The sequence below is a fragment of the Globicephala melas genome, chromosome 2 (assembly GCF_963455315.2).
Source record: "Globicephala melas chromosome 2, mGloMel1.2, whole genome shotgun sequence".
Classification (NCBI taxonomy): Eukaryota; Metazoa; Chordata; class Mammalia; order Artiodactyla; family Delphinidae; genus Globicephala; species Globicephala melas.
This window is the reverse complement of record NC_083315.2, coordinates 144,737,985-144,765,606: the sequence shown is the minus strand read 5'-3', so window position 1 is coordinate 144,765,606 and position 27,622 is coordinate 144,737,985. Positions and strand designations below refer to the sequence as shown.

The 27,622-nt window shown below is 40.9% G+C and overlaps 2 protein-coding genes across 3 annotated transcripts in view; one reads left to right on the top strand and one right to left on the bottom strand.

Annotated features, from left to right (window-relative positions):
- Window positions 1-6,398, bottom strand: part of EXD2 (exonuclease 3'-5' domain containing 2) — a 93,408-nt gene extending 87,010 nt beyond the window's left edge. Inside the window, exon 1 of the mRNA XM_030855345.2 lies at window positions 5,891-6,398. The gene's annotated coding sequence lies outside the window, so the exon portion shown is untranslated. The remainder of the gene's footprint in view (window positions 1-5,890) is intronic.
- An 89-nt stretch (window positions 6,399-6,487) lies between these two features.
- DCAF5 (DDB1 and CUL4 associated factor 5) overlaps window positions 6,488-27,622 on the top strand; it is a 98,455-nt gene continuing 77,320 nt past the window's right edge. Inside the window, exon 1 of one of the 2 annotated variants that reach the window (XM_030855342.3) lies at window positions 6,488-6,676. Coding sequence is in view for 1 of the 2 variants with exons in the window: in XM_030855341.3 (XP_030711201.1) it covers window positions 6,642-6,855 (214 nt within the window). In the remaining variant the exon portion in view is untranslated. Of the gene's footprint in view, window positions 6,856-27,622 lie in introns of both variants that reach the window. The other variant, XM_030855341.3, reaches the window with a different exon arrangement.

Below are 27,622 nucleotides of genomic sequence, written 5' to 3'. Positions count from 1 at the left end.
AAGATATTAGAAATTAATAACAGAAGGAATTTTAGAAAGTTCACAATATGTGGAAATTAAACAATATATTCTTAACTAATGGGAGAAATCACAAGGGAAATCAGAAAATACCTTGAGATGAATGAAAACACACAACATACAAAAACTTATAGGATGCATCTAACACAGTGTTAGGAAGAAATTAATAGCTGTGAATATCTATATTACAAAGAAAGATCTCAAATCAGTAACATAACCTTCCAATTTAAGAAATTAGAAAAAGACTAAACCCAAAGCAAGCAGAGGGAAGGAAATAAAGACTAGAGCAGAAATAAATAAAATAGAGAAGCAAAAAACAATAAAGAGAATAAACAAAAACCAAAAGTTTGTTCCTTGAAAATATCAACAAAATTGACAAGACAGCTGGACTGACCAAGAAAATAGAGAAGACTCAAATTACTAAAATCAGGAATGAAAGAGGTGCTATTACAACTTTACAGAAATAAAAAGAATTATAAGGGAATACTATCAACATGCCAACAAATTAGATAAGCAATATGAATTCCTAGAAACACCCAAACTACCAAAACTGAATCAAGAAGAAATAGAAAATCTGAATAGAACTATAACAAGAGATTGAACCAGTAATCAAAACCTTCCCACAAAGAAAAGCCCAGGCCAGGCAACTTCCCTAGTGAATCCTACCAAATGTTTAAAGAAGAATTAGCACTAATCCTTCACAAACTTTTCCAAAAAATAGCCGATGGACTTCCATCTCATTTTATAAGGCCAGTATTACCCTGATACCAAAACCAAAGACATCACAAGAAAACTGAAAACAAACATTTCTATGAATATAGTCACAAAAATCCTCAACAAAACACTAGCAAAGTGAATCCAGCAACATATAAAAACGATTAAACACCATGACCAAGTAGAATTTATCTCAGGAATGTAAGATTGGTTTAACATATGAAAATCATATTAATAAAGGACAAAAACCATATGATCATCTCAGCATACAAAGAAAAAGCATTTGACAAAATCCAGCATCCTTTCATGATAAAAACATTCTACGACTAGGAATAAAAAGGAAGTTCTGCAACCTGATAACAGAATCACATAAAATCCACAGCCTACACAATATTTAATGGTGACTAATATTAGGAACAAGACAAGATGTCTGCTCTTACTACTTCTATTGAACACTGTATTAGAGGTTCTAGCCAAGGCAATTAGATAAAAAAAAAAGAGAAATAAACGGAACGTGGATTGAAAAGGAAGATGTAAAAGTATTTCTATTAGCCCATGACATGATTTTGTACATAAAAGTTTTAAGAAACCTACCTACCAATTAGAACTAATAAATGAGTTAAGTAAATTTGCAGGATACAAGGTCAATATACAAAAATCTATTGTGTATCTATACACTAGCAATTTTTAAAAATTAATTTATTTATCTTTGGTTGCATTGGGTCTTTGTTGCTGCGCATAGGCTTTCTCTAGTTGCGGCGAGCGTGGGCTACTCTTTGTTGTGGTGCACGGGCTTCTCATTGAGGTGACTTCTCTTGTTGCAGAGCATAGGGTCTAGGCACGTGGGCTTCAGTAGTTGTGGTACGCGGGCTCTGCATTGTGGCGCCTGGGCTTAGTTGTTCCGCGGCATGTGGTATCTTCCCAGACCAGGGCTCTAACCCACGTTCCTTGCATTGACAGGCGGATTCTTAACCACTGCGCCACCAGGGAAGCCCATACACTAGCAACTCAATGAAGGAAAGAACAGTCTTTTTAAAAAATGGTGTTGGGATGATTAGATGTCCACATGGAAAGGAATAAAATTGGACCATTACCTCATACTATATACAAAAATTAACTCAAAATGGATCATAGACCTAAATGTAAGAGTTAAGACTATAAAGCTCTTAGAAGTACTACAGGAGTAAATCTCTGTAACTTTGCATTAGGTGGGTTTCTCAGATATGGCACCAAAAGTACAAGTAACAAAAGAAAAAATATGTAATTAGACCTTAACAAAATTTTTAAACTTTTGTGATTCAAAGGATACAATCAAGAAAATGAAAAGACAACTCACAATATGAGAAAACATATATAAAGATTATAATCTGATAAGGGACTTGTGTCTAAAGTATGTAAAGAACTCTTACAACTCAGCAATAAAAGGACAAATAATTTTTAAATGGGCAAAGGAGCTGAATAGACATTTCTCCAAAGAAGATATACAACTGGCCAATAAGCACATGAAAATATGCTCAACATCAAAGGCCATCACAGAATTGCAAATCAAAACCATAATGGGAAACCATTTCACCCACTTGTATGGCTATAATTAAAAAAAAAAAAGATAGGCATTGGCAAGGATATGAAAAAACTGGAACCATGTTACGTTGCTGGTGGAAACGTAAAATGGTCAGTTGCTTTGGAAAACAGTGTGGAAGTTCCTCACAAAGTTAAACATAGAGTTACAATATAACCCAGCAATTCCACTACTAGGTATATATACCCAAGATAAATGAAAACATGTCCACACAAAAATTTGTACACAAATGTTAATAGCAGCATTATTCATAATGGCGAAAAAGTGGAACCAGCCCAGATGCCTATCAACTGAAGAATGGAGAAACAAAACGTGGTATTGTCCATACAACTGAATATAATTTGGTCTAAGAAACAAATAGAGTACTGACACATGCTACAACAAATATAAACCTTGAAAACACTGTTAAATGAATGAGGCCAGACACAAAGACCACATATTATATGATTCCACCCATATGTAACGTCCAGAATAGGCAAACCCAGAGAGAGTAAATAGATTAGTGGTTGCCAGGAGCTAAGAGGAGGGAGGAATGGGGAGTGACTGCTAATGTGAATGGGGTTTCTCTTTGGGGTAATGAAAATGTTCTGAAATTAGATAGTGGTAATGGTTGCACCACTTTGTGAATATACTAAAAAGCCATTGAATTGTGAACTTTAAAAACGTGAATTTTATGGTATATCAATTATATCTAATAAAATTATTATTATCATTTTTAAAAATTTATTTATTTTAGGCTGCACTGGATCTTCGTTGCTGCATGCAGGCTTTCTCTAGTTGCGGCAAGTGGGGGCTACTCTTCGTTGCGGTGCACGGGCTTCTCATTGCAGTGGCTTCTCTTGTTGTGGAGCACCGGCTACAGATGCGCGGGCTTCAGTAGTTGCAGCATGCGGGCTCAGTACTTGTGGCTTGTGGGTTCTAGAGCGCAGGCTCAGTAGTTGTGGTGCACAGGCTTAGTTGCTCCACGGCATGTGGGATCTTCCCGGACCAGGGCTCAAACCCATGTCCCCTGCATTGGCAGGCAGATTCTTAACCACTGCGCCACCAGGAAAGCCCTTAAATTATCATTTAAAAAGAATGGATGTATGTCCTATAGATCTTGTTGGAGGAATTTGCATTTAAATGGATATTTCTTTTTTTTCCCCAAATTAAAATTGACTGTTGTCTGTTTGAAATGACCAATAACTTATCCTTTAAAATGACATTACAGTTAAATTATACATATATTTGACGCATTGATCGTTGTCTAAATTAATATCTCTTATCTATAAGTAGCAGTTTATTTTAAAGTTGAAAATATTTTGAAGTGAAAAATTTCTGAGATGCTAGTATCCATACATAGCCCTTAATATGCTAAAATTTAGTAAATGTGTGAGAAAGGGCTTAGCATTTTCTTAGGTTATTTTTTAAAACAAACAATTTCTAATGTTTGAACATTTCCTTAGCATCTAGTGCTTTTCAAGATTCTTTACTTTTTCTTTAGTGATATCAGGGCCAAGCAAAATAGAAGTCAAAGAGTAAATGAATTTCTGGCAATTCTATGTTTAATCAGTATTCAACTCATGGTGGAGCAATTAAGCAAGACTTCCCATGTTCAGTAATTTCCATATCTTGGTTTTTCCAGAATGAATTTTCAAAACAGTGTTTCCAGGCTTTCTGAATGTGAATGTTAATATACAGAAGTTTCTTGGCCTAGGTAAGAAAAATATGAATTTTTTACTTTTTCTCCCTCTTCCTCCACATAGTCTATGTACTGGATAGATTACTCAGGAGTCCAATTTCATTTGCTATTTTTAAGCTAAGTACACTGGATTTTTTTTACAATAAATGCCTATATCAAAAAGGCCAAGCTTATATGGTCATTGAAGTTAATTGTTTGTGTTATATCGTTATGTACATTATTAGTTTGCAATAAATGACACAAGGGACTATGTCAAATTCATAATAAAAGTAAACAGCTATGGTGGGGCTTGATCTTCTGAAGTTGGGTTATATTATAGCTAGGGTTGCCAGATTTAGCAAACAAAAATACATGATGCCCAATTAAATTTGAATTTCAGATAAACAATGAATAATAATTTCAGTATATCTCAAATACTACATGGGACATATTTATGCTAAAAAATTATTCATTGTTTATCTGAAATTCATACAGAACTGGGCATCCTGCATTTTATCTGGCAACTCTAATTACATGAATAAGAGAGATTTTCTGCACTCTCCTTACAAAAAGCTGCCCAGACTAGCAGTAGGATATAAACAGACTGAGAGGTCCCTACATTTCTGTCCTGGCTGGTCACTGAACAGTTAAGGAAGTATCCAGCAAAGTCCTAGAATTGGGCTGGCTTGTGATCGGATCCTGGTCTATTTTTAGGCTGAGATAAATGGGACAGTTATTCCAGGGATTGGGGAAAAGCGAGTCATATTTAAAATTGTGGAGAAGTATGTGCTTGAGAGGGGAGGGGAGGGTGTCATATATTGTCACAGTAAAGGCCACTTCAACCACATCATTACTGTGCACATCCACCCCACCCCAGGCAAAACAAAGTAGGTATAAATGATGTCCTATTAATTGGAAGGAGCCAGAGGGCTCCCTGTTTTTGAATGTGTGGATTGAGTACGTCAAGCAAACGAACAGTGAGATGGGAAACTGGCTTTGAAATCATCTCCACTGGAATGAAGCACAGTTACCTCAAACCCAATGCATCTGACACTGATGCATTACCTTCCCCTCCTCATTCTTCCCCTTTCCCTGACTTCATTCATGTATTCAACAAATATTTGAGTGGCTACTCAGTTCCAGCATGTGCTAGCTCTGGCCATATACCCATGAGCAGAATAGGCATGGTCCCTGCTCTCAGAGAACTTACAGGGGGAACATGCTGATATAATCACGAAAATACATGTTTAATTACACATTAAGACATTGCTATGAAGAAAAGATGTTGGTTGCTATGAAGAAAAGGTGTTGGTTATAATCAAGATGGTATATCACTACTGATCTTTACGGTGCTATTATAATGAAGAAACACTATGAAGCATCCTAAGAATTAAACTTTTTAAAAGAAAGTATTACACATTTTCCTGTTTAGGGAAATAATATTCCATTAATATTCCAAGGCACTTAACACCTGTCTCCTCACTGGGGTCACCGCGGAGGCTCCCAGACGACTGTAGTGCAGCTACTTCTGGCCTGGAACGCAGCTGCTAGTTAACAGCTGTACAGCCTCAGAGCTCCACACTCAAGGCCTTGAAGAGGGGCTCACCGCACCCAATTAAATAACATATATTTCTATTTTCGAATAATGCATCTTGTGTCTTGCGGATGTACCTGGAACTAATGAACAGAGGTACTTTCTGCTTACCTGAGCTTTCTCAACTCGGTTTTGGCAATTTTCTTTTTCAGTTAAAAATTCCTCCCCCCCACACACTTTTTTCCCCATATACCACTTCATCATCTAACCGATGGAACCCAGTTTAGCCTTTTTCACTGAACGGCTGGAAGAAGGGAAAATCAGGAAACTGGATGGGGCGGGGGTAGTGTCAAAACTTTCTTTGGGGGGCCCCAAGCAACCTTACCCCGAGTGTCCAGTCCTAACTCCTGGTTCCTTTCCCTTGGACAGGGCTCGGGCGGCCCAAGGATGAGGCGAACTGAGGTAGAACAACCGGAGCCTCTGCCCGCAGTCCTCCCTCCACCTCCTTGCCACCTCGGGCTGCATTTTCCGGACCGGAAAAAAAAGAGCCGGGAGCACACTCGCCGCGGCGATGGACCGCCGGCCTCTGTGGGAGGAAGGCGAGTCCGCAGCCCCGCGGCCACTTTGATCGTTGCGCGCCTCCAACTTCACAGAGTTCACCGCTCAGGGGGTGCAGCCCGGCCTCCGCCCAGAGCGACCCCGGTCCTCGCGCGGGGAGGAGCTGCGGCGGGAAAGCCGAGCCGCCGCCCGCGGTCTAGAGGCCACCCGCCCGAGTTTTTCCGGCCCTCAGCCCGCGGCGGGGGAGGAGCCGCCGCCACTCGCGTTCCCTGGCCCCCGTCGCCGCCGGCGGAAGGGCCGCGCGCTTCGCGGAAGCGCGGCCGCAGCTGAGGATCAGCTGCTGGAGGAGGCGGAGAAGGAGAAGGAGGAGCCTAGGGGAGGGGGAAGGGGAGGGAGGGGACCGTCAGGAAGCCGCGAACGCCACCGAGTGTCTGCACACCTCGCTCCGTCTGCTATGGCTGGTTAAAGAACCATCCGGATCGCAGCGCGGGGGGAGGGTCGGGTGGGGGGAGAGCGCCGGCCGCGCGTGAGGCCGAGGGAGGGGCGGCGGCGCGAGCGGCGGCGGCGGCGGTTCCAGCATGAAGAGGAGAGCTGGCCTGGGGGACAGCATGAGGTCAGTGGTGGGCTTCTTGTCCCAGCGGGGCTTGCATGGGGACCCCCTGCTCACTCAGGACTTTCAGAGGAGACGCCTGCGAGGCTGCAGAAACCTCTACAAGAAGGACCTCCTGGGCCACTTCGGCTGTGTCAATGCCATTGAATTCTCCAACAATGGAGGCCAGTGGCTGGTCTCAGGTAAATCAACCCCCTTCCCCTCCCTGCGCCTCCCGGCCCCCTTCCAACCTCCCCTTTCCGTTTTCCCTCGCCACCCTCCTCCTGCCCTCCGTCCCCACCCCCTCCCTCCTCAACCCCCCTTCGGCGGTGGGAAGGTGGGTGTCAAATTAAAACCCTGGCGGGGGAGGGAGGGAGAGAGGGGTAGGAGAGGATGTCTTCTATAAAAAAGACCTAAAATGGTTGACAGGTCCTTAATTCGCTTTATCCCAAGTGTAAAGTGATCTCTCCTGATGACTGCGGTGGAAGTGTGGGTCGGGGAGGGGGGCGAGGTTACCGCTTGACAAAGTTTGATGGGAAACTCTTCCTCCGCGTACTTTAAAAGGTGCTGGGGGCATTTGAGCGATTTGGTGGGGGAGGAGGCCGAGGCACGCCGGAAGCCGGGGGCGGCGCGGGGGGAGCTCGAGCCCCTGTCTCCGTCGTCCCGGGAAGGGGCTTTGGGTCCGGGGGCCGGGCTGTGACAGGGCCGGCCGCCGGAGGGGTCGGGGCTGCGACTCCAAGTGAACGGAGGGGAGGTGACGAGTGGGTCCCCTTGGGCCGCCCCCTCGTCGCCCTCGGGCCCAGCGCCATCTCCTCGGGTCCTAGAGTGGCCTCTTCCGTATCTTGTTTTTCTTATGGCTTTGGGAGTGCCGAGGGCTCTGGAGGCCAAGGGGCACCGGCCTGAACTTGAATGCGCAACTTGCGAGGCAGGGGGTGGGGGGCTGGACGACCCCGGGAGACTTGTTGGCTGGAGCCCCGAGCCCGCACCCCCTTTCCCCGCGCCTGCCGTTGCAGGTGGTCTCCGCGCCTCCTCCTCCCGCCCAGCTGGGCTTGGTTGCCCCCCGGCTCCCCCTCCGGTGTTGGGTAAGTGGCGAAATCGAGGCCGGCGCTCTGGCCGGGCGGTGTAGGCCTCGCTCTCCCGGGGCTCCTAGCGACAGGCAGCTGAATCGATAGCCTATTGCTCCCGGGGAGGCCGGGGCCGGGCGGGTGGCGGCGATAGCTGCTCCGGGGGAGGTGCTCCTGCCGCCCGTGGGGGCGCTCGCCGCCGCCGCCGCCCTCATCACGGGGGTCGCGGGCCCACGGCTGGCGAGAGGGGATGGGTTACGCTGGGGGCGGCTCCCCGAAACCCGGTTCAGGGGAGGAGGGCGAAGACGGCTGATCTGGCGTTCCCGCTCGCCTTCTGCCCTCCCAACCCCGTCCCTTTTCCTATATCGAGAGGGAGGAAGGGGGAGCCCAGCGCTGGACGTGGCGCTTCGCTTCACCCAGGCTGGTCCCCGAATGATTTTCTAATTTACGTCAGTGGGCAGCTCGCCAGAAACTTCTGGGATCATGGCAAAGCATCCGTCTTCTTCGCGAGTAACATTCGGAAGTGACACGGGGCGTGCAGTCCAGTTTGGGGGTAACAGAGATAAGACTTGTGATCATTTCATGATAAACTTTCTGGGGTTTCTCCAGAACTGACTTGACTTTTCCACTTCAGATCGTTTTCTCTTTGACTAGGTAGATTTTAGTCCTAGATCATCTCCTGAAGAAATCTAATATTCCACTTCGAGACATACCCCAAACAAAAGCTTCCTTCCCCCACAGGGCCAAAAATTCCAGGGGCAAAGATGGGGGAAGAGCTCTTTACAGAGCTCCCAGTTTTTTCCCCTGCTGCTACTTCTGTATTCATCATACTCCTGTCTACTTCCCAGACTGATGTATTCCAACAGACATGTTCCCAGACACAAGTAAATGCACCCTACAGGGTGAGGGAATTTAGGGGGTGCTATTACAGACTGAGCTAATCGTGTTGATTAAATCATAAATGTAGTCATACATTGCTCAATTTAACAGGCTTTTTATTTATTTTAAACATCTTTATTGGAGTTTAATTGCTTTACAATGGTGTGTTAGTTTCTGCTTTATAACAAAGTGAATCAACTATACATATATCCCCATATCTCCTCCCTCTTGCATCTCCCTCCCACCCTCCCTATCCCACCCCTCTAGGTGGTCACAAAGCACCGAGCTGATCTCCTTGTCCTATGCTGATCTCCCTGTGCTATTCGGCTGCTTCCCACTAGCTACTTTACATTTGGTAGTGTATATATGTCCATGCCACTCTTTCACTTTGTCCCAGCTTACCCTTCCCCCTCCCCGTGTCCTCAAATCTGTTCTCTACGTCTGCGACGCTTTTTAAAAGTAACAGATTTATTAAGATATAATTCACATGCCATACATTTCATCCATTTAAAGTTCATTAACACTTTTTAAATATATATATTTATTTATTTGGGCTGCGCCGAGCCCCTGTTGCCACCTCTAGTTCCCCGACCAGGGATGAACCCGGCCCCCTGCATTGGGATGGTGGAGTCTTACCCACTGGACCACCAGGGAAGTCCCCATTAACACTTTTTTAAAGATGCTAAAAAGTTGCCTCCATTTTCTACCAGTTAATCCTTGTGTAGTACCTTCCCCCATGAACCCAATTTTCTCTAGACTTGACCAGTTCATTTCCTTTATCTTAATTTTAGTCTGTAGAGGAGCAGGGTCCTTTCCACAGGCAGGCTCTGGTAAACCTTCTGGTTCTAGGCATTCATTTCCTCTTTTCTAGGCCTGAGTTGCCCATCTCCATCAGTACTTCCTGGGTTCCAACTTTCTTTGCCCCTTACTTCTCCTCCTTCCTGGCACGCTTCCTCTAGCTTAGTTCTTCCTGTTTCCTTTTTATCTACTCATGTCCTTGTTCCTAGTCTTCCAGTAGGCTTTTTCACCTGCCCCTCCAGTTTAGCTCAGCTACCGTTAGCTTTTCTTACTTGTTCCCTGAACGGTAGAATTAGCTTATTCACCATCTAGTATGAGTACAACTTATGCAACAGAAAGTTCCTCCTGTTCGCTTCAGATAAGGAAGCCCCCTCTGGGAGTCATAAATACACTTGTTAAAGCAAATTAAATTTTGTTCTGGGAAGTCCTTCAATAAGCTTCCCAAATTTAAAACTATTTAAGGTGTCTACATCTTATTTATCATTGTCCTTCTTTAGCAGTTAACACCTGAGGGGAGGAGCACATGGTATTTTGAGGCTAATGCTATCAATCCCTAATGTTTCACCAAAAATGTGGTGGGAGGCCAGACTGTAGGATGGTAATGAGATTACTTTTATACATTTTGTTGTAGTGCTTGTATCTTGTCTGGATTGGTTAAAGCTCTTGAAAGTGGTGATTAAAGTGAAAGTTTGTTCCACAGAAAAGGAGATCAGACTGTGGTTACCAGAGGAGGGGGCGGGGGAGTTGGGCCGGTGGCAGGGGAATTGGATGAAGGCAAGTCAGAAGGTACAAACTTCCAGTTATAAGACAAACAGGTACTAGGGATGAAATGTATAATGTACAACATGATAAATATCATTAACACTGCTGTATGTTATATATGAAAGTTAAGAGAGTAAATCCTTCGAGTTCTTATCACAAGAAAATTTTTCTATTTCTGTAATTTTGTATCTATATGATAGAGTGAATTCACTAAACTTATTGGGATTATCATTTCATGATGTATGTAAGCCAAATCATTACACTGTACACCTTAAACTTATACAGTGCTGTATGTCAATTATATATCAAAACTGGAAGAAAAACAGTTTTTTAAAATGATAGATTGTTCATAGTTTGCTCACTGTTTTCATTTTCTAATTGTTTGGGCAGGCTCACGTTTCTTGTAACTGATACACTATTTGGGTTTTTTTGTTTTGTTTTTGTCTTTTTTTGTTCTTTTAATTTTATTTATTTATTTAGCCGCACAGCTCGGCCTATGGGATCTTAGTTCTCGGATGAGGGATTGAACCCGGGGCAGTGAAAGTGTCGAGTCCTAACTACTGAACTGCCCGGGAATTCCCTGACACACACTATTTGATAGAATTAACTTAGACCTAGGCCAAAAATAATATTTGCATGATTCCTATGGCCTTATAAAAATGCTGTTTGTTAAGGATACAGCATTGCTTTTTTGTTCTAATAGCTAGCCCCTTTTCCAGGGCACAATGAGGCCAGCAGATATTAAGAGTAAAGCAGAGAAAACCAGGAAGGAGAAAAGGTGCTCAGCTGGGAAGTGAGTGTGTGACAGCAACAAGTGGGAGGATGTTTTTTTGACATTTTGAAATACAGAAGTATTTTAACCTAAAAAGTATTTTTCTTTTTTTTTTTTGCGGTACGCGGGCCTCTCACTGTTGTGGCCTCTCCCGCTGCGGAGCACAGGCTCAGCGGCCATGGCTCACGGGCCCAGCCGCTCTGCGGCATGTGGGATCTTCCCGGACCGGGGCACGAACCCATGTCCCCTGCATCGGCAGGCGGACTCTCAACCACTGCGCCACCAGGGAAGCCCTAAAAAGTATTTTTCTTTATTGCTGAAAGGGGCATTACTGTGATATCATGTAAGACAGTGTGGTATAGCATACACATGGTTAAAATCACTGCTGTGTCATTTAATGTGTAACTTTAGTCAAGCTGCTAAGCCTCTCTTTCCTGATTTAAGCAATGGGAATACCAGCACCCACCTGAAGGGCTGTTGTGACAGCTACATTAGGCAAAGTTTAGATTGGGTACTGAACAGAGTTCCCAGCCTTTCAGAAAAAATGCTGAGTTTGTTTTCTTTCCCCTTTGTACTTACAACTTGTGGTTTCATTATTAGCTGGTACTTGTTCTTACAGTGATGGTAATGGACATGTGCAAATGGGGCAGACAGGATAGTTTTGTGATTTTTTTGATGTGGAATGAGGAGGCACAATATGGTGGGGAAAGAGCCTGGGATTTGGTGTCACGTGGTATGTTGGAGGCTCTACCAGTCACAGATTGTACGAATTTAGGCAAGTTCCTTCATTCCTCATCAGTAAACGGGATTAACAAATTGCCCTCACTACCTAACAATGAGGTCTGTTCAATGAAATGTCATGTGTGAAGGTACTTTGTGAACTATATGGGTTTGAGTGAACATTATTCTATAAAGGACAGCTTATGCCTGATGCAGTCTTATCTTAGAATATTTATGGGTGTTAGTTCTTTGAGAGATAAGGAACAACATTAAGTGCTACTTACAAGAGATTGTAACACCATCAAGGAGGTTATGCTAGTACACATATTTAAGGGATAGCCTGGGTTTACCTTTTAAGTCTTTGGTTGCATCTGATTCTTTCTTTAAATTGCCTCCATTGTCTCCTCTTAGGTTTCTCCTTTTCCCCAGAATGGAAATATGTTTGCTTAAAAGTCTTTTTATTTTCTCTTGGGGAAGGAAATGAACATCTTCTTGCATTCTGACTGCTAGACCAATCAGAATGTAGCTCTGGGGGAATTCCCTGGCGGTCCAGTGGTTAGGACTCAGCGCTTTCACTGCGGGGGTCAGGTTCAGTCCCTGGTTGGGAACTAAGATCCCACAAGCTGTGAGGCACAGTCAAAAAAAGAATGTAGCTCTGTATATATAACTCTCTGCTTTCTTATATCTTATAAATGGTTTTGGTAAATAGAATCTTAGCAGTAAATAAAAATACTCAGCTCTTTGGGATAAGAGTTGCTGTAATATTATTTACCCTGAATTGATGTTTAAGGCATTGGAACTTGTAGCACTAGCAGATTAATAGCCCATAGTGTGAAGTTTTGAGTTACAGTGAGAGATTATGATTTCTTTTTTAATGCTTATGACTAAATGTAGAAAAAGCACCCTCAGAAGCTTTTCAGATAGCATCAGCAACTATACTGTTTCAGAGTGTTAATTAAGTAGGAGTTGTGAATGGGGAGAGGCATTAAATTACTTGGGCATAATATTTATAATTGGACTCACTATTTAGTCCTATTTCTATTTCATATGGGTCTCCCATATTCTTATGGGATATAAGTATCCACAGTTATATAGAGAGATTAAGAGTCATATAATAAGGACAGTGATGCATCTCACAGGGTTGTGGTGAGGATTGAATGAAATAACACCTGTAAAGTTTTTAGCACAAGGGCCTAGATAGACCATGCTGTTGCTCTGGTTGCTACTGCTGCTGCAACTGTTGCTACTGTAACAGTAGTAACACGGAGGCCCGCATACCACAAAAAAAAAAAAAAAAAAAGCTTTTGTAGTACGTACGTTTTTGGGTTTTTTTTTTGCGGTACGCGGGCCTCTCACTGTTGTGGCCTCTCCCATTGCGGAGCACAGGCTCCGGATGCCCAGGCTCAGCGGCCATGGCTCACGGGCCCAGCCGCTCCGCGGCATGTGGGATCTTCCCGGACCGGGGCACGAACCCGTGTCCCCTGCGTCGGCAGGCGGACTCTCAACCACTGCCCCACCAGGGAAGCCCAGTACATACATTTTGACATGGTGATTAGGGAATCAATTCTTGGATTTTCTTCTGGACTTTTCTGTTTACTGATAATGCATTGCTGTGAAGGTGTTAAATTTTATTCTTTGGTCTATTTATTAGTTCAACAAATAGTTTTTTTGTTTTTTTTTTTTTGCGGCACGCGGGCCTCTCACTGTTGTGACCTCTCCCGTTGCGGAGCACAAGCTCCAGACGCGTAGGCTCTGTAGTTGTGGCTCACGGGCCCAGTTGCTCCGCGGCATGTGGGATCTTCCCAGACCAGGGCTCAATCCCGTGTCCCCTGCATCGGCAGGCGGACTCTCAACCACTGCGCCACCAGGGAGGCCCCAGCAGGGGCCTCTTATGTTATCCATTTTATACATATTAGTGTATATATGTCCATTTTATACATATTAGTGTATATATATATATTAGTGTATATATGTCAATCCCAATCTCCCAATTCATCACACCACCAACCCCCACCCCTGCCACTTTCCCCCCCTTGGTGTCCATACGTTTGTTCTCTACATCTGTGACTCTATTTCTGCCCTGCAAACCGGTTCATCTGTACCATTTTTCTAGGTTCCACATATATGCATTAATATACGATATTTGTTTTTCTCTTTCTGACTTACTTCACTCTGCATGACAGACTCTAGATCCACCCACATCTCAACAAATGACCCAATTTCATTTCATTTTATGGCTAAGTAATATTCCATTGTATATATGTACCACAGCTTCTTTATCCATTCATCTGTTAATGGACACTTAGGTTGCTTTCATGACCTGGCTATTGTAAATAGTGCTGCAGTGAACATTGGGGTGCATGTGTCTTTTTGAATTATGGTTTTTTCTGGGTATATACCCAGTAATGGGATTGCTGGGTTGTATGGTAGTTCTCTTTTTAGTTTTTTTAAGGAACCTCCATACTGTTCTCCATAGTGGCTGTATCAGTTTACATTCCCACCAACAGTGCAAGAGGGTTCCCTTTCTCCAAACCCTCTCCAGCATTTGTTGTTTGTAGATTTTCTGATGATGCCCCTTCTAACTGGTGTGAGGTGATACCTCATTGTACTTTTGATTTGCATTTCTCTAATAATCAGTAATGTTGAGCAGTTTTTCATGTGCTTCTTGGCCATCTGTATGTCTTCTTTGGAGAAATGTCTATTTAGGTTTTCTGCCCATTTTTCGATTGGGTTGTTTGTTTTTTTAATGTTGAGCTGCATGAGCTGTTTATATATTTTGGAGATTAATCCTTTGTCTGCTGATTCATTTGCAAATATTTTCTCCCATTCTGAGGGTTGTCTTTTTCTCTTGTTTGTAGTTTCCTTTGCTTTGCAAAAGCTTTTAAGTTTCATTAGGTCCCATTTGTTTGTTTTTATTTCCGTTACTCTAGGAGGTGGATCAAAAAAGATCTTGCTGTGATTTATGTCAAAGAGTGTTCTTCCTATGTTTTTCTCTAAGAGTTTTATAGTGTCCAGTCTTACATTTAGGTCTCTAATCCATTTTGACTTTATTTTTATGTATGGTGTTATGGAGTGTTCTAATTTCATTCTTTTACATGTAGCTGTCCAGTTTTCCCAGCACCACTTATTGAAGAGACTGTCTTTTCTCCATTGTATGTCCTTGCCTCCTTTGTCATAGATTAGTTGACCATAGGTGTGTGGGTTTATCTCTGGGCTTTCTATCCTGTTCCATTGACCTATATTTCTGCTTTTGTGCCAGTACCCTACTGTCTTGATTACTGTAGCTTTGTAGTATAGTCTGAAGTCAGGGAGTCCGATTCCTCCAGCTCCGTTTTTTTCCCTCAAGACTGCTTTGGCTATTTGGGGTCTTTTGTGTCTCCATACGAATTTTAAGATTTTTTTGTTCTAGTTCTGTAAAAAATGCCATTGGTAATTTGATACGGATTGCATTGAATCTGTAGATTGCTTTGGGTAGTGTAGTCATTTTCACAATTTGATTCTTCCAGGTCAAGAACATGGTATATCTCTCCATCTGTCTGTATCATCTTTAATTTCTTTCATCAGTGTCTTATACTTTTCTGAGTACAGGTCTTTTACCTCCTTAGGTACGTTTATTCCTAGGTATTTAATTCTTTTTGTTGCAATGGTGAATGGGATTGTTTCCTTAATTTCTCTTTCAGATTTTTCGTTGTTAGTTTATAGGAATGCAAGAGATTTCTGTGCACTAATTTTGTATCCTGCAACTTTACCAGATTCATTGATTAGCTCTAGTAGTTTTATGGTGGCATCTTTAGGATTCTCTGTGTAGTATGATGTCATCTGCAAACAGTGACAGTTTTACTTCTTCCTTTCCAATATGTATTCCTTTTATTTCTTTTTCTTCTCTGATTGCTGTGGCTAGGACTTCCAAAACTATGTTGAATAATAATGACAAGAGTGGACATCCTTGTCTTGTTCCTGATCTTAGAGGAATTGCTTTCAGTTTTTCACCATTGAGAATGATGTTTGCTGTGGGTTTGTAGTATATGGCCTTTATTATGTTGAGGTACTTTCCCTCTGTGCCCACTTTCTGGAGAGTTTTTATCATAAATAGGTGTTGAATTCTGTCAAAAGCTTTTTCTGCATCTATTGAGGTGATCATAAGGTTTTTTTCCTTCAATTTGTTAATATGGTGTATCACTTTGGTTGATTTGCATATATTGAAGAATCCTTGCATCCCTGGGATAAATCCCACTTGATCATGGTGTTGTTGGATTCTGTTTGCTGAGGATTTTTGCGTCTATATTCATCAGTGATATTGCTCTGTAATTATCTTTTTTTGTAGTATCTTTGTCTGGTTTTGGTATCAGGGTGATGGTGGCCTCATAGAATGAGTTTGGGAGTGTTCCTTCCTCTGCAATTTTTGGAATAGTTTGAGAAGGATGGGTGTTAGCTCTTCTCTGAATGTTTGATAGAATTCATCTGTGAAGCCATCTGGTCCTGGACTTTTGCTTGTTGGAAGATTTTAAATCACAGTTTCAATTTCATTACTTGTGATTGGTCTGTTCATGTTTTGTATTCCTTCCTGGTTCAGTCTTGGAAGGTTATACCTTTCTAAGAATTTGTCCATTTCTTCCAGATTGTCCATTTTATTGGCATAGAGTTGCTTGTAGTAGTCTCTTAGGATGCTTTGTATTTCTGTGGTGTCGTAACTTCTCCTATTTCATTTCTAATTTTATTGATTTGAGTCCTCTCCCTGTTTTCCTTGATGAGTCTGGCTAATGGTTTATCAATTTTATCTTCTCAGACAACCAGCTTTCAGTTTTATTGATCTTTGCCATTTTCTTTCTTTCTTTTTTTTGCGGTATGCGTGCCGCTCACTGTTGTGGCCTCTCCCGTTGCAGAGCACAGGCTCCGGACGCGCAGGCTCAGCGGCCATGGCTCACGGGCCCAGCCGCTCCACGGCATGCGGGATCTTCCCGGACCGGGGCACGAAACCGTGTCCCCTGCATCGGCAGGCGGACTCTCAACCACTGCGCCACCAGGGAAGCCCCTGCCATTTTCTTTGTTTCTATTTCATTTATTTCTGGTCTGATCTTTATGATTTCTTTCCTTCTGCTAACTTTGGGTTTGTTTGTTCTTTGTCTAGTTCCTTTAGGTGTAAGGTTAGATTGTTTATTTTAGATTTTTCTTGTTTCTTGAGGTAGGCTTGTATTGATACAAACTTCCCTCTTAGAACTGCTTTTGCTGCATCCCATAGGTTTTGGATCATCGTATTTTCATTGTCATTTGTCTCTAGGTGTTTCTTAATTTCCTCTTTGATTTCTTCAGTGATCTTTTGGTTATTTAGTAACGTATTGTTTAGCCTCCATGTGTTTGTGTTTTTTAACGTTATTTTTCCTGTAATTGATTTCTAATCTCATAGCGTTGTGGTCAGAAAAGATGCTTGATATGATTTCAGTTTTGTTAAATTTACTGAGGCTTGATTTGTGACCCAAGATGTGATGTATCCTTGAGAATGTTCGTGTGCACTTGAGACGAAAGTGTAATCTGCTCTTTTTGGATGGAATGTGCTATAAATATCAATTAAATCTATCTGGTCTATTGTGTCATTTAAAGCTTGTGTTTCCCTATTAATTTTTGTTTGGATGATCTGTCCATTGGTATAAGTGAGGTGTTAAAAGTCCCCCGCTATTATCGTGTTACTGTTGATTTCCTCTTTTATAGCTGTTAGCAGTTGCCTTATGTATTGAGGTGCTCCTATGTTGGGTGCATATAGATTTATAATTGCTATATCTTCTTCTTGGATTGATCCCTTGATCATTATATAGTGTCCTTCCTTGTCTCTTTTAACATTCTTTATTTTAAAGTCTATTTTATCTGATATGAGTATTGCTACTCCAGCTTTCTTTTGATTTCCATTTGCATGGAATATCTTTTCCCATCCCTTCACTTTCTGTGTATATGTGTCCCTAGGGCTGAAGTGGGTCTCTTGTAGACAGCATATATATGGGTCTTGTTTTTGTATCCATTCAGCCAGCCTGTGTCTTTTGGTTGGAGCATTTAATCCATTCACATTTAAGGAAATTATCGTTATGTATGTTCCTATGACCATTTTCTTAATTGTTATGGGTTTGTTTTTTAGGTCCTTTTCTTCTGTTGTGTTTCCCACTTAGAGAAGTTCCTTTAGCATTTGTTGTAGTGCTGGTTTTGTGGTGTTGAATTCTCTTAGATTTTGCTTGTCTGTAAAGCTTTTGATTTCTGTCAAATCTGAATGAGATCCTTGCTGGGTAGAGTAATCTTGGTTGTAGGTTCTTCCCTTTCATCACTTTAAATATATCATGCCACTCCCTTCTAGCTTGTAGAGTTTCTGCTGAGAAATCTGCTGTTAACCTTATGGGAGTTCCCTTGTATGTTATTTGTCATTTTTCCCTTGTTGCTTTCAATAGTTTTTCTCTGTGTTTAATTTTTGTCAGTTTGATTTCTATGTGTCTCGGCATGTTTCTCTTTGGGTGTATCCTGCCTGGGACTCTCTGCACTTCCTGGACTTGTGTGGCTATTTCCTTTCCCATGTTAGGGAAGTTTTCTACTATAATCTCTTCAAATATTTTCTCAGGTCCTTTCTCTCTCTTTTCTCCTTCTGGGACCCCTATAATGCAAATGTTGTTGTGTTTAATATTGTCCCAGAGGTCTCTTAGGCTGTCTTCATTTCTTTTCATTCTTTTTTCTTTATTCTGTTCCACAGCAGTGAATTCCACCATTCTGTCTTCCAGGTCACTTATCTATTCTTCTCCCTCAGTTATTCTGCTGTTGATTCCTTCTAGTGTAGTTTTCATTTCAGTTATTGTATTGTTCATCTCTGTTTGTTTTTTCTTTAATTCTTCTGGGTCTTTGTTAAACATTTCTTGCATCCTCTCAATCTTTGCCTCCATTCTTTTTCAGAGGACCTGGATCATCATCACCGTCATTATTCTGAATTCTTTTTCTGGAAGGTTTCCTATCTCCACTTAATTTAGTTCTTTTTCTGGGGTTTTATCTTGTTCCTTCATCTGGTACATAGCCCTCTGCCTTTTCATCTTGTCTCTCTTTCTGTGAATGTGGTTTTTGTTCCACAGCCTGCAGGATTGTAGTTCTTGCTTCTGCTCTCTGCCCTCTGGTGGATCTTGGCTGTCTTCTAAAGTCTCCTTCCTTAACACTGCATGTTCTATGCTTACTTACTTCAACCACGTGACTAACTTCACACCTCCTTTACTCTAATTAAGAGGGTATACAAACTGTGGTTACCAAGTTGGTTCCTCTTCTCCATTAATCTAACTAAAAGTACAAATAATATATTGTGTTTACTGAGCCTGTGGTTTTGAGTTTGATTTCTGCTGAAAGTATGCTGCTTGAGTATGGCTGAATTTCAGCCAACAGAAATAGGTATCTTTCCTTATAATTATACCTGTGGAAAAAATATCTATGCTTGGGACACAGATAATGTGCTTCAGAATAAAGTGCCTTTTGGAAGAAGGTTTAAACAATGTAACATGGGCGATCTGCCCGGAGAGCACTGTAAGTCATTTGGAAGCACTTTTGACACTTGGAAGCACTTTTGACAGTAAAATGAAGCATAGTGTTATTGCAGGTTAAGTTTACTTCTGTCACCAGCAGCTTCACTCTGCTTCTGTGAAAAAGGTGTTTTCTTTCCAAGCTTGCACACTGACTGGATGAACAAGGAGGGTTACTCTTCAGGTTCTGGTCTTGGATTCCACTTGCTCTTCACCTCAGTTTTTCTAGATCAGGGATTTATGGAAAGAATTGACAACAGTAGTTCGTCACTTTAGTTGTCTGCTCTTCCCATGCCTGCATGTTTGCACTTGCTTTGCCACCTTGCGCCTCAGTCCTTGCACTTTGTAGTGTTAGACGCCCGAGATTCTATCATGTACCTCTCAGGATACAGAGTTGATATGCAATGGAGATCAGGTCTATGTGCTTTGAGTACTGTATTCCTGTTAGGGCCAATCTTAAGGGAGTTATATTCCAGAGGGCTGGGGCATGTAGAAATCAATGAGAAAATGGCATCTGAAGTAACTGATAAGCTTATAATATATCCAAGTAGCAGAGATTATATTGGCAGCAAGGCTGATTTCCATCTTCCCTTTTGCCTCTGCTGGGGCTCCTGCGGTTGATAAAGTGAGGTAAGATTACCTTAAATGGTTGATCAAGTAACTCCTTAGGTCCCCTGCCTTTGCTGGGGTCCTTTATAACTAAGATGACCATATATCCTGGTTTACTTGGGACCATCCCAACATCCTAGTACAATTATTAGTGCTCCTTTCATTCTTGAAAAGGTCCTAGTTTGGATTATAAGTCACATGGCCACCTGCTCATGATTGTCCGAGTTGTCTGGCACTCAGGTAGAACCAAAGCCCTAGTCTCTTAACACCTCCCATTCACTGTTGAATGCCTCTGCTGGAAAAGCTTCCAAGCCCCCATTCTCCCCACGTCAGGTCTTTCAACTGCCACTTTTAAGGTACTAAATTGAATCTGAGAGGCAGAGTGGTTGGTTAGTCATTTGTCTCCTCCTTGTCCTCTTATTAGAAAGAAAAACAAACAAAAAGGCTAAAACCATTTTAGAATATGCTAGATCCAGAGGCTAGTAAGTTACCCCTTCCTTTCTATGTACTTCTTCTTATAGTTCTTGTTCTACTGTTCACTTGCTGTGCATTCTTTTTTCTTTCTTTTTTTCTTTTTAAGTCTTCCTGTGGGTTGATGTTTTTTGCAGAGTTGATTTTGAGGAAAGATGTTTTGACGAATGATTCTCCACTGAGTTGGAGTTTTTTTCCTAAGGTGTTTTTAACCCAAAGTGATATAATACTAAAACCATGCTAAAGGCTTAGTTTTGTGGAGTATCTATCTAGCACCATATACATTTGGAATAAAAGTTGGCCCCCTCAAGTGTATAGGTTGGCGCGGTGAAGAGTTTTCGGGGATTGTAGTTTTTCAGATATGTGGGCAGTTGGCTGTAGAATATCTTTGGTGTTGTGTAATGTCATCATTAAAGAAGTTTAAGAGATCTGGCCTAGAGTCCTGATTTCACCCTTCCGTGATCTTAGGCTGCTGATGTTCTCCCTCTGTGGAATCATACAATTTAATTGCTGGAAAGGACTAATGATCATCTAATTGAAGCCTTTAATTTTACATATAAGGGCATAAAGGAGCAAAGAGGTAAAGTGATTAGCCCAGTAGCTCACAACTAGTAAGTAGTACAAGCAAGATTAAAATCTGGGTCTTCTGACCTGGTCCCTCAGTACGGAAAATTATGAGGTTCTGCATTTATAAAGGACTTACTCAAGTAAGTGGCTTACTTCACCAGTACATTCTGTCTGCAGTTTTATTGTCTCTGAACATGGTTGTTTTGATTAAGTTGGTAGTGCCTCATTATTTTGCAGATGAGTAGTAGAGATTTTCCAGGGGGAGGCAGACTGTCACTGTGGCTGACTCTCCAGTTTTAATTCTTAGCCTGCCTATACTTCCTTACTTTAAAAGGTTTTCCAAGAACATTACTCAGAAGAAGGAATTTTTGCAAATCCAGATACCCGTCAGAGTCTTAAGACACAACTTTCCTCATTCTGAATTTCCATTCAAGTCTTGTGTCTAAATTCCAGTTGTATCTTTCATGTTACTCCTTAAAGCCAAGTGACTAATTGGAGTCTCTGAGGATTGTTGTTTCTTTCTTTTTAGGTGTCTTAACCATGTTTGATGGCCTAGTACAGATACCTTATCGCTTGCTGCCGTAGGTGGCTGAAGCATGTTTTGCCTTAGACATACTGGCAAGAAACAACTGAAATTGGCATGTTTGGCAACCAGGTTCAAGCAACCCTTGATTTTAGTCTCAGAGTTGACCTCTCTGTTTATACCTACTCTTGGGTGGATATTGTGTACCTTCCTGGAAGGACTAAGCATTGGTGCCTGCTTTGGTTCAATTTTTAGAAATAGCCCAAGAAGAGAGAAGAAAGCTTTATTATGTTGTTACTGTTGCTTATGCAAGGAATTTTGCAGAAGTTATGCAGGCAATCTTCTTATTTAAAAAAAGAAAAACTTAAAAATCAGAAACTTCTCAGATTGAATGAAGAGCATCTGTGCTTTAATGAGGAGAGTGTATTGTGCAGGTTAGTTCTGTAGGGCAGAAGAAGTGAGACTGGACATGAAGACAGTCTGTGGTCTGGGAGTACCTCAAAATAAATGCATCATCCACTATCATAACTTCCCTGTAAATCCTTACTGTTGTTGAGGATCTGTTTTTAGCCCTAGCTCTATTTGAGGATCTTTTTGTTCTTTGATATTTTAGAATTCCATACTTTACCGTTGAGAATTTCCTGTTGAATCATACAAGTTATCAGAATATGGCACTTATAAGACAGACTTCCCACTTATTCATAAGTTTTTAAAATGTCATGTATTAATTATGGGAAATTTGGAAAATACATATTTAAAGAAAGAAGTATCCCACCTACTCAGGATGACCATTTTAGACACCTGGGACATATTTTATTTAGACTTTTTGTATTTAAATGTACATATTTTAAAAATAAAATTGGAATTAGGCCATCTCTGCTGTTTTATCTTTTTTTCTTAATATTGACATTTTTTTTCATATGTCATTGAGTATTTTCAAAAGCAGAGTCTCTCAACCTCAACACTGTTGATGTTTTGGGCCGGATAGTTCTTTGTTATAGGCGGCTGTCCTGGGCATTGTAGGACATTTTGCAGCATCCCTGGCCTAAGACTATATGTGTATGCCAGTGGCAGCTCCCCAGTTGTGACAACCAAAAATGTCTCCAGGTATTGCTGAATGCTCCGTGGGGGGGGGCAATATCACCTGGTTGAGAGCCACAATTCTAAAGCAAAAATTCTCAAACTCTTTGGCTTCAGTGAAAAAGACAAATAACATTTTAGTGTTACTGTAAAAGTGGTTTTGACTTAGCAGGCCTCCTGGGGTTTGTGGAACATATTTTGAGAACTGTTCTAATGTATGATATATTATGGCAGCACTGTATCCTGTCAAGGGCCTACATCAGAATTTAACCAGTTCCCTCTCATTCTATTTATTTTTTGCTTTTATCACAATTCTTATAACTAAACCTTTGCAAAAACTTTTTTTTTTTTCCTGAGAATAAAATCTTAGAAATGGGATTCTGGATCAAAGTTTTTTTATAATTTATAAAATACATTTGATATATATTTGTCCTCTGAGATGGTTGAATTAATTTATTTATACTTGTACCACTGTATTATTAGACTGCATCATGGCTATTGTTGGGCATCATTTAATCTTTGCTATTCAGTCAATATGTGAAGATGGTATTAAAAATTTTTATTATTACTGAACTTCTCATATAACTGGACTTGATTATTAGTGAGGCTGAATATTTTTGTCTTAAGTTTTGGCCATTTGTAGTCTTCCTTTAGGCTGATTACAGTGTAACTGATAAGATTGCAGCTTTCTTTGTTAAAATGGTCACATTCTCCTAATGCCTTTAGAGATTAATCCCTAGTTACTCTGTTTGTGTTTGAGTGTGTGTCAAATCACAACCTCAGGTTTAGAGTCCCCCTCTTAAGGAAATAGGTAGTAGAGGTGCCTGGTAAACTACTGTCTAAATTTCAGAAGTTTGAGCCCCACCTTTTTGACTTTTGTCATATTTCAGGGGTATCATCTGTGCTATTTAACATTTTTTTCTAAATTGACTCCTTAAAACAATATTTGAAAGGAAACTTTATATTATTATAATGTCTATGAAATCATGGGTTTAATGGTCTAGGTTTCTTTTTCCTAATACACATTAAAATACATAATTGTTAAAATCATTTCTCTACTTTCTGAAATCATCCAGTGACCTCTGCTTACTACATTTTAGGAAGAACAGGTGCTTTGGAATCAGACATCTTGGATTTGAATCTCACTTTGCCTCTAACTGATGGTGTGCTCTTGGATAGGCGAGTTTACCTCTTTGTGCCTTAGTTTCTTCATTGGCAGAAAGGGGATGTTGGAGAAGATGATCTGTTAGGTGTCTTCCAACTCTACTCTGTGATTCTGATGTGTATTCCTTTCTCTATTTCTGCTCAGGAATTTGAGACATTGTCTAGGGGTTGGTGTGCTGGCTTAGGATTTAAAAACCCTAGCTCTGTTAAACCCCACTGCTACTAATCATTTAATTTTAGAGAAACTATTTTATTTCCTAGGGTTCTAGCTATCTCTTTAGGGTGTTGCTGCTACTTTAATTTCTGCTTCTCATTTAATGTCAGGTGATTCAAGCAAGGAGTCAAGGCTTCCATCATTGAGGCACACCAGTGCCTCACCCTTCACATCCTTAAAATGGGGATAATGTTTCTGCCTTACTTGCCTAATTGGACATGTGGAAAAATGAAATAATAGGTAGATGAGTAGAATCAGTTTTCAGGAAAAAGGTACTAGGTAAGAGCAGCTTATTAGCAGAAGTATCACTCCTGTGGCTACTTCTGTAGTGAAGAGCAAACTTGTGTGATACCACCTCTCCTTATCTCTCCATACCTGCCTGCACTTGCCATTTGATTTTTTTTTTATTTCCTGATTTAGGAAGTACCATTGGACCCCAGTTTTGTGACCTTGGGCAAATCACCCCATTTTAACTTATCCATGGGCTAATTGCAGCCTGCACTGAGGCCTGCATTCAGCCTGCAAAAATCAGGTTGCTATCTTCTCTTAAAAAATTGGAAGATCTGGCTGACTTAAGCCTGCACTCTGCTGTGGCAGTAACTGGCTGGAGCTGAGTAGTGGCTTTCCTTTAAAAAGGGTTGTGTAACCTCTAGTCTGCTATTTAATCTGGCAGGTTTCACTCATTTGCTTTGCTACCTGGCCCCTGTTGTACTTGAGAGGCTGGATTGTATTGTGGTAAGGAGCACCGTCTCTGGAGACAGATTACCTGGATTCAGATCCCAACTTCCATTCTTGGTAGCTGTGCACCTTCAGGTTATTTAGTTTTTCTGTAGTTTCATCTGTATAATAAGGATAACACTACCTGCTTCATAGGGCTGTTAAGAGGATTTGAAGAGCCACTACATGTAAAACCCTTAGGATAGTCCCTGACCCAGAGTAAATTTAGCTGATGTTAGCTATTGTTGGAGTTCAAATAGCATAATAATTAGCTAACATTTATCTAGCTTGTATTGTGTATCAGGCAGTGGGCCAAGCCCTTCACACAGATCTATCATTAATCCTAACATAACACTGTAGAATAGAGAGTTATTTTTTCAGTTTTGCAGATGAGAGGGTACAATTCAGAGTGGTTAAGTAACCTGTCTAAAGGTACATGGCTAGTAAGTGGGTAGCAACACTGACAGTTGAACCTATGTTTTTCTAAATTAATTTATTTTAAATTAATTTTTATTGGAGTATACTTGCTTTACAATGTTGTGTTAGTTTCTACTGTAGAGCAAAGCTAAGCCTGTGGTTTTGAATGCTATGCTGTGCTGCCTCACACTACATCCATCTCTAAAGTAGGTTTAATTGCAGAATTGGCATGCTTGGGTAAACAGAGATTAGTGCTCTTAATGTTTTTGTAAGTGATTTGAGGAGAGAATGCATATAAATAGCCCCAATTTATATACGACATTAGTTCCTTCAAGTAGTGGAATGCCAAACCAATGGAAATAAGCTGCAGGCAACTCTTTGGGTGGAATGAGTGAGCAGAAGAGTGGTAACTGAATTTCAGGGTAGGTAAGTATAAAACAATACATAAAGAAAAATAACAGACTGTTTGTAGAATGATGTGCTCCAAGATATTCAGTAAGAGAATCATTTTAGTCTATTATTTGAAGGTAGAAATGGCCAACACATATTTCATACCCATTAGGATAGCTATTATCAAAAAACCAAAAAATCAGAAACAGAAAATAACAAGTGTTGATGAGACATGGAAAATTGGAACCCTGTGCATTGCTGGTGGGAATGTAAAACGATACAGCCGCTGTGGAAAACAGTATGGCAGTTCCTCAGAAAATTAAACATAGAATGTTACCAAATGATCCAGGAATTTCATTTTTGGGTGTATACCCAAAAGAATTGATAGCAGGAACTTGAACAGGTATCTGTACAGCCATGTTCATAATAGCATTACTCACAATTGCCAAAAAAGTGGGAGCACTCTAAATGTCTGTCAACAGATTAATGGATAAAACGTGGAATATACATCCAAAAGAATATTATTCAGCCTTAAAAAGGAATGAAATTCGGGACTTCCCTGGTGGTCCAGTGCTTCAGAATCTGCCTTCCAATGCAGGGGACGTGGGTTTGATCCCTGGTCAAGGAACTAAGATCCCACATGTTGCGGGGCAGCTAAGCAGCACACTCTAGAGCCCACGCGCCACAACTAGAGAGAAGCCCACGCACCACAACAAAGATCCCGCGTGCTGCAACTAAGACCCTATGCAGCCAAACAAATTAATTTTTTTAAAAAATCCAGTCTTTTTTTTAAAAAAAAGGAATGAAATTCTGGTACATGCAGCAACATGGATAGACCTTGAAGACATTATGCTAAATGAAATAAGCTAGTCATAAAAGAACAAATATTGTATGAGTCCATTCATATGAGGTACCTAGAGTAGTCAAATTCATAGAGACAGAAATGGTGTCTCTAGAGGTTGAATGGTGGTTGCCAGGGGAGGGGGGAGGCAGGAATGAACAGCTGATACTTTAATGGATATGGAATTTCAGTTTGGGAAGATGAAAAGTTCTGGATGGATGGTGCTTTTCTTCCCTGCGTAAAGCTGTGAAACATCCTCACTTGGAATTGTAAGTAGTGTTCTGGCCTCTTACACTTTGGTAGAAAGGATACACCTTGGTTTTAGGCTCCAGGCCTAGCTTCTTAGATTGTTAGCAAGTCATTTTGTCTCTCTGATCCTCATCTGGAAAAAGGGTTATATAATCCTTACCTCGCAAGTGAAGATATATGTGAATAAACTTTTATACAAAAGTTAATTATTTTCAACTTTGGGGAAATAACAAAACAGACTTATTTCTCATACACTGATGTAGCTGGGCTGTATGCCACATAGGCTGCACCTCTATATCTCCATGCTTCTTCTTAGAGCTCAAGGAGAGGTATGGTTGTCACAAAAAGAGGTTTGGCTCCGCAGAGTGGCGATTACACACATGGAGAAGAAGGAATAAATAGGCTGAGAAGAAAGCCAGGCTGCTTGATATCCTTTAAATCTTTGCAGGTTAAAAAAATAAACAAAACTGCAGCAGTATAAAAGTGCATTAAGTAAAATTCCTATCCCCAAGAGTAACTTCTGTTAACCATTTTACATTTGCCCTTCCATGTACAAATTAGTGTATTCTTTTGTTTTATTAAAATACATCATGCTGTTCATACTCTAACGCCACCTAAAACAAGAGTTTGGAAGATTGGGACAAATTCTTGGAGGATACTTAAGAGAAACTAGGATGTTTTAAGGAGTGTATATACCTAATAAATGACACACTGGGCTAATAAGTGCTTTTATATTTATTATCTCACCCAAACACATAACAACCCTGGGAGATAGTTGGCATTTTCTTCATTTTACAGTCATAAAATTGAAGCTAGAGTAGTAGAATAACTCGCCTAGGACACATGGGTGGTGAAACCAGGATTTGAATCCAGACACTTTTATTCAAAAGCTTGCACTTCCTGTACCACCTTTGCTGCCTACAAAGATGGAACCCTAAACCCTGAATCTAATCCCACTGTGTCATTTTTTAAAAGAAAATGTTTTGAATGGTTAACACAGTCACTAACACTGCATCATAGTGATTATGCCATATCAGAAGAGACAGAGCTGCCTCATGCTTTTTTTTTTGCCTGCATAATACATAGTATATATATGAACAGTAAACTTTTTGCATTTTTAAAATTGTGGTACAACATACATAATGCAAAATTTACCATTTTATTTTATTTTTTGGCCCTGCCACGCAGCTTGTGTGATCTCAGT